At 38.3% G+C, this 7,400-nt stretch overlaps 1 protein-coding gene across 11 annotated transcripts in view; it reads right to left on the bottom strand.

Annotated features, from left to right (window-relative positions):
- Positions 1-3,402: 3,402 nt before the first annotated feature.
- Positions 3,403-7,400, bottom strand: part of ZMYND8 (zinc finger MYND-type containing 8) — a 48,959-nt gene continuing 44,961 nt past the window's right edge. For all 11 annotated transcript variants that reach the window (XM_071760175.1, XM_071760181.1, XM_071760189.1 and 8 more), the window contains one exon: positions 3,403-4,830. In XM_071760175.1, coding sequence (XP_071616276.1) covers positions 4,729-4,830 — 102 coding nt within the window. In that variant the 3' untranslated portion in view covers positions 3,403-4,728. The remainder of the gene's footprint in view (positions 4,831-7,400) is intronic.

Genomic DNA, 7,400 nt, shown 5'->3' with positions numbered 1-7,400 from the left:
GGTTTTGCTTGTCTCAGGGCCTCCTCAGAAGCAAGTGTGGCAGAATTTTTCCCTCAAGGTTTTCTAGCTCTGGACTTTCACAAATAGGAAGTTCTGTCACAACTCAAGGAATCAAACTCAGTAGAGAACTGGCAGATGCTTGCAAGATAAGCACACCTGTAAATAAAACCTTTGAAAGCACACATGCCAGGGATGGCAGACTCCTAGGAAAGCACAACTTCAGCTTTTAACACCCTGTCAATAGCTAATTGCTCTTCCTTGAAATTCCAGATTTAATACCTGCCTTAATTGAATCAGTTATATGAGCACTGATTTTTTTTTTCCTAAAGCCTCTTAGAAGATTTTGCTTTCTGAATGTACCCAAAAGATTCTGCAGCTCTCTTGTTTCTATCTCTAAAGTTCTTGGCAGAGCTTTGGGCCTGTTCTGTTAGTGCCTATGTTCCATGTACCATGGCTATAAGTGATTGCTCCATGTTCCTCTCAGCCAATGACTTTTGCTAACCCACAGGGGACACAGCTGAGGAAGGTCTTGTAGACCAGCATGAGGAGCACTTGTTTGTCAGTCAGGCATTGAAAGCCACTGTGGCCCCTGTTCCCCTCTCACTACAGCGGAGTATCAGGATTTACTATTCAAAGTAATCTGTGATGGGTAGAAGAGGGGATTGATAACTCTTTACTCGTGAGCATACAGAAGCACACAGGCACAAACACCTTCAGGCCTTGCTCAGCTCTTTCACCTCCGTTTTTATGTATCTGTACATCCTTGCTTAGTTGCACCACTGACCAGACTGGAGTACAATGATGTGGCAAAGTCACCAAGTAAGTTGCAGTGTAGCTGAACCTGAGGTGAACAAACCCAGCAAGCCACAACAGTACCATTATTCAAATGTACAGCAGATGTCCAAATCTGTTCTGTCAAAAAAATGTTTAGTATGTTAGTACATGCCTGAACCTCTTAATACAGACATTTTGTATCTTAAATAGAAAAGGAGATGTGAAAAATACATATAGTGTGATAATAGAGGTTGAAGATTTAAATGGGACTGTAAGCAGAAGGGTGCAGTAGCTGCTATCACAGCTTCTTTTAGCACTTCGAGGACAGAAATACTTTTCCAAAAATGAAACAGAAGCCAATACCAGATGCCCACTGATGTGACATTCATCACATTTCCCAAAGTATCTTTTGCTCTACCATTTCCTTATAGATAACTCAGTTATCTATGACAATAGACATATTTATCTATAATAGACATAGTTATCTACATAGTTTATCTACAATAGACATAGTTATCTATGACAATAGTGCTGCAGAGTAAAAGAAATCAGCTTTTAAAAACTACAAGTTACTGGTTGCTAATGTTCCCATCATTTCATGCTCAGATCCTCTCTAGGACATAATCTTAACAGGTTTCATAATCTTTTGTAAAGAGGCTTTGCCACCACCTGGGCCCCAGATATATTATTTCCAAAAAATACAGGATTTAAAATGCACGTGTGCTATGGCCTGGCACCCCAAGAAGTGGGTTCTAAGTGCCAGAGCAATTCCTCCCACTTTTCCTCAGTGTTTAACATTCCTGTTTTACCTTTTTTTCTGATGTTTCTCCATCATCTCTTTTCTGTCAGGTAAGGACATTCTCCACTTACTGTAGTTGTTCTTTATGTAATAGACTGTAGGGTTCATCAGGTTTTATCCCTGAAGTTTTAATTAGCTGCAGGTTGACCAGAACTTCATATCTAATAATTCTCAACTGAATTGCAAGGTCCTGTGCAAAAATTCATCATAAGAATTCACAGTATCCTTTCTCTTCTACTTTTCACCATAAGGTTTTCTTGCATGCCAGGATTCTAAATGAGAAGATAATATTTGATTTAAAAAGACATTTAAAAGACAAAATTTGATTTAAAACATACTACAGATTTCAAAATGTAAAATGGGAGTAGAACAAAACCTGGAGATTCTTTACCATATCCCAAGTTTCATCTATGTTTTTGAAAAAATGAGCTAATAGGAATGGGAAGTCCTGAGAACAGGGAACATACTGAACACTTAAAATGAGAAGTAACAAAAGAAGCAACACACTGGAAAATGTGCATCCACAACAGGTCATTCAGAGAGCAGGACAGTTTCAGGATCTGTACTGTCAGCAGGAAACAAGAGTGGAGGAAATCCTCCAGCAGACAGGGATCAGAAACAGCCTCTCTGGCCAAGGTTGCTGTACCTGTGACCTCTCAGCCCTACAAGCACTGCTTCAAAGAGGAATTCAGTGGGGTTGCTATTGCTGCTCCTTTTTTTGGTCATATTATCATATTTCAGTTCTTCCTGGGCTTTGGCCTGGCCTAAAGCTCAGGCACATTTCCCAGCTCAGAATGCTTTGCCTGATGACCAGGATGCTCATCCTGGGATGCCTGTACAGTGTGCCTTGCAACACTTCACTTAACACACTCCTTTGCAAAAGCCCAACTCTTGAGTTTTGCAGGGACTGATCCACACCACACACTCTTCTTCCACCCTTCACTTTCCCCTCCCTACACTTCAGGTGAAGGACTTTTCAGCCAACTTTCTTTTTGCCCCTCATAAACCTTATCCCTAAGGTCTCTCCACCCATCATCTCTCACTGGCGCTTGTAGCAAGTTGTGCAGCGTAGCAAAGTAAATACACAGACACAAAAAAACCATTGATATAACACACACCAAAAGAAAGTATCTGCTTGGGTCTTCAAATTTCTAGTCATGCTGTTAAACCAGATCTGAACCTTTTCTGAAAAGAGTTTTGACTGAAATCACACTTGGGCCTTGCCCACCTTTGACCAGTTCAAGTACAACAACACAACACAGCATTTGGTCAAGTAACCAGAGAAACAGCAAAGAAAAGACTTGCAAAACTACACGGCATCCTTGGGGGTGGAAAAACCATGTTATAATTGCACTGTTTCACCTGGCTCCTCCCAGGGTTTTTTTTCTGCAGCTCTCCTGGCTGCCCAGCCCCACAAAACCCAAACGCCCAACACCTCCTTCCCCCCCAGGCAGCTGCCCCACAAAACTGCAGCTTGTCAGGGCTGTGCCACAACCCTGGAGCTACAGCCTTGTCACCCGAGAGCATTAGGGACACAAAACCAAATTCTCAGCATTTAGCACAACTGAACAGATCAGGCAATCGTAGCAGTACTTGAGGATGGTATTTTGTAACAATGTTTTTTAAAAGAGGAAGGAAAACAGAAATTTAATTGTTTTGAGACTAAGCAGAAATGAACATTCATCCAGATTGAAGCGGAACTGGAAATCCAGGAACACAGAACATTTTTCTAAAACAGTTTAATAAAAAAATTGTGAAGTTCCTTGGAAAACTGGAGAAACCCAAAGCATATTGTGTGTGTCACCTGTTTTAGTCACAAAGAAACACAATTGTCAAAAAAGATATTTAAGTTTAATACAAATTTTATACAAAGAAAATGTGAAAAAATACTTCCATATGCTAAAAGCAATTATGCTCCACAAATAAGGCCAGCTAGGCTATTTTTGACACAACTGCAATTCACGAATATTCTGTTCTTGTTTTTTTTTTTCCTAATATTCTTATCCCTCTAATATGGGTACTAGCTGGAGACTGTACAAACCGCATTTTTATAAACAATGGGAGAAATCAACATGACTGAAATGTACAACAGAATGTACTGGAATGATATCATACAATTAATTTTCTCATATACATACATCACCTTTGCTTTGTTCAATGCTTTCGTTTTACACAACATACAAAATGGTACTACAGTATAAGTGTAACAGACAGCATTTTCAGGGGTTACTTTCTCTCATACTGTACTGTTTCATGCTTACATAAAAACATAAACTCCATCATATAAATAATACATGCTCTGGCCCAGCATCAAAAGTCCTTTGCTCATGTTTCCTGATCCATGTTTTTTTCCATACCTACTTGTTCAAAGTCCTTTTGGAGGATGTTTTAAGAAAACAAAACTGTGAAGCATAGGAACAAACTTTACTTTTCTCAATCTTTGATACCACTGATCAGAAACCATGCTACAACCAGCTGGAATTACACTTTCAAACTTTTTTGATATTAGACTGAATGAAGTTCTAACTTAATTTTAACCTGTAAACAATGTAAATGTTAACAGTCTGGTCATTGTGAAAAAAAATATAATATAAATCTTAGGTATTTCAGGTCTGCAGATTGGAAATGTCATAATTTGCTTGCCTAATACAATTAAATGGAAAAAAGATACCCTTCATCACTTGGTTCCTCAAAGAAATTCTACAAGAGTTTCAAAGTGCAGAAATTTTTTCAATCCAAATGCAAATCAAGTTGTTCAGATTCTTAGATTTTATTTGATGCGTTACTGCAGTTTCCCAAGACCAGCTTTCAGTGTTAGCTTGTGGTAAGGCTGTTCTAAACCTTCCTTTTCCAATTTCAAACACTCTTTATAAGTTAATACAAATATAAAAAGGAGATGGTACTCTAACTTCAATGACATCCACAAATTGTACACTATTTACAAAAGAAGCATAGATTTAATATGGATCTTACCTCTCCTCAGCTTTTCTAAGCCAGCGCTAATGCTTTACATTAATGTAGTGTAGTTAATGCTTTGTACACATATACAAAGCTTAAGTCTGAACCTTTGAGGTTAATGCAAAGAACTGTGTGTATTTTTCACATTTCTATTGGATATATTTATTCCAACAATTGTATGGACTTCTTGTTAGCAGTTAGACTCTTCGTACTTGGACTGGCATTGTGGTCTGAACATACTGAACTCCAGTTCTCATTGCCACTGTCCCAGCAGAAGGACTTACCACCACAGGAATGGTCTGTGGATTAAAACCAAGAGAAACATATTGTTATGTTAAAGGTCACATAAACATGACCACAGAAATAGATTTATTTTCCAGGGAAAACCCAGAACAAGTTCCAATTTTGTACAAGAATTAATACCTTTATTACTGCAGTATTACCTCATTCCAGGGCAGAAAGTAGTGCTTTACTTTCCTATAGCCAAGAGGGTTTTAAAATTATTATTACTGCTATATAATTACAGGGACAGGTGGTCCTGTAGGTACTATACACACTCTGTCCGTGCTTGAAGAATAAAGTTTTCAGAGTTACTACTTCCAGTTATGTATTTTCCCCAAACTAATACATGGGAAGAAGAAAAAGGATTAAGAAAATCCTTTGTCATTTGAAAGTTTTGACAAATCAAACTGGAGTACAAAAATACCCTTGTTTTTAAGTATAGTCTTCTTACACATTACTTAAATCTTTTTCCCCAGAAAAGAACTCTCCCATGCATTCAGTCTACACAGAAGAGAACAAAGAACAACTATTTGAACAAAAAATTAAGTTAGCTTTTGCACCAATCAGTAACAAAAACATCAGCATTACTGGGAACTGCCTTATACACCCTGTAAAAATATTAATATAGAATAAACTTTTCACTTCCATCATACAGGTCATGATTTATAAATCTTGACAAATGAAGTTTCAGGACATCTCTATAGGTGGTAATTGATTCTACAGATGCAGAGACAAAGGCACAAGAATGTTAAACAATCTGGTCAAGGTCACATCATTCTGGAAGATCTGGAAAATGATTTATTGAATCTTAAGTCTGTCTCTTAAGCTTTCTCAAAAAATGTGAGAAAGTCTTGAAGTGTCTGTGCCATACAAACTGCAAGTATGTTTTCATACAGTTCCAGTGATGCATAACTGGTGATCAAACAAATGCATCCGTTTCAGTTCTCAGTATTTTGTGGAAGAAATTGGAAGAGATTTTGAGGAATCTGAAAGGGATGCACAGACCTTCCCCCTGGCGGGACAGTGCCATTCCAAAGAGAACATGGAAGAAGAGATACAAGTTCACTGAAGCCCAATGTTTCCCCACACTGTTTTAAGAAATCACATTAGTGTCTTAATGGTGTTCAGTATGGATGGTGAGTACCCCTACTGAGATGGATTACAGCCTAGAGTGTTTATCAGCTTCTTTGCAACAAAGTCTATGCCTTCCAGAAGCCTACTTATTCCATTCCCTGGAATGCAAAGACCAGGAATCAATATTTTCACATTTTTTTAACTGCAGAAAGAATAAAAAAACAAACATGGAACCAACTTGCTAAATAAATTCACGGTTGGTGCCATTCTGCAATGATTTCAGATGTGCATAAAGGGTTCAGTGGAAATTGTATCCAAAAGATACACTACATTGTTCAGAGGAAGAAATTCAGAGTTGGAAACAAAGTCCAAAATTGAACCCTAACAAAGCCATTCTGTAAGTCACAGGTAGTACTACAGGTGGGGAAATTTAGGTTGCCAGAGTTGCCTTTTAAATATACACACACAAACAAAAAAATTAAGTTTCAGTTCTTCCAGCGATTGGGATATGGAATGTGCAAGACTCCTTAAATGTGTTAAGATCATTCCCTGAGAGGTAAATTTTCCACCTCTGCCAGTTTTACACATATGTACATTTTGCATACATATTAAACATGCACTAAGGTTTAAAATTATTCAAATTGCACGTGCAGTCATTAGAATACAGAGGTGTTTGTAGCTGTGCAAGACTAATGCAAATGTGTACAAAGTTTTAAGCATGCACAAATAAAGGTTGAAACCTTTCAGACATTCCAATTATGCTTTACATAACTCAAAACACTTTGTTACAGAAAACCAATGAAAGTAACCACCATCTTTCTGAGTATTACACAAAACCACCTTAAGATCTTAAAACCTCTCAGCTATTCACAGAAGAGCCTAACGTCTTTGATGCTTGCTATTTGATTTTAAAACATATAAAAAACCTTGTTATGGTAATTCAGTCCAAGCAATTTAGGACCAGTGCTGCAAAGGTGCACAGTGCTCTCAGTTGAGACAAAATGAGTTGCATTAAAATGCCACTAGGAATGTGAAAAGTCATGATCCCCACTAAGAGCAGTAACATCTGTGTGGAATATAATGGCTGTGACATTCTGTGTGTGTGTGTGTGTGTGTGTGTGTGTGTGCATTCAGACACACACACATGTATCCTGCAGCTGAGGCTGGGGCTCAAATGTGTGTGCATAAGGAGAGAGAAAGACAGAGTTTAGCCCACAAGCACTGTTAAGGTACACTGTTAAATTGGTACACAGCTATTATCAATCCTCTAACCAGTCAGAAAATAAACCAGTTCTCCATGCATGGGCTTCTCTGTTGAACCCAGCACTGTGGCAGAGTGTGCTGCTCAGTGACCAGTGCAGCATCAGCATTATTTCCTTTTAGCAAGAAGAACGTCAGCTCAGATGCCATGGTGACTCTGAAGTGAGCCCTGCAGAACAGAGTCCGTTGAAAAATGGGATACAATGGTGCATAAAATACAAAAATCGAACTCACTTCTGTCCTATAACCTGTG

Source organism: Heliangelus exortis, chromosome 16 (assembly GCF_036169615.1).
Source record: "Heliangelus exortis chromosome 16, bHelExo1.hap1, whole genome shotgun sequence".
Taxonomy (NCBI): Eukaryota; Metazoa; Chordata; class Aves; order Apodiformes; family Trochilidae; genus Heliangelus; species Heliangelus exortis.
Note: the sequence above shows the minus strand (reverse complement) of the source record. Positions and strands in the feature narration are given on the sequence as shown.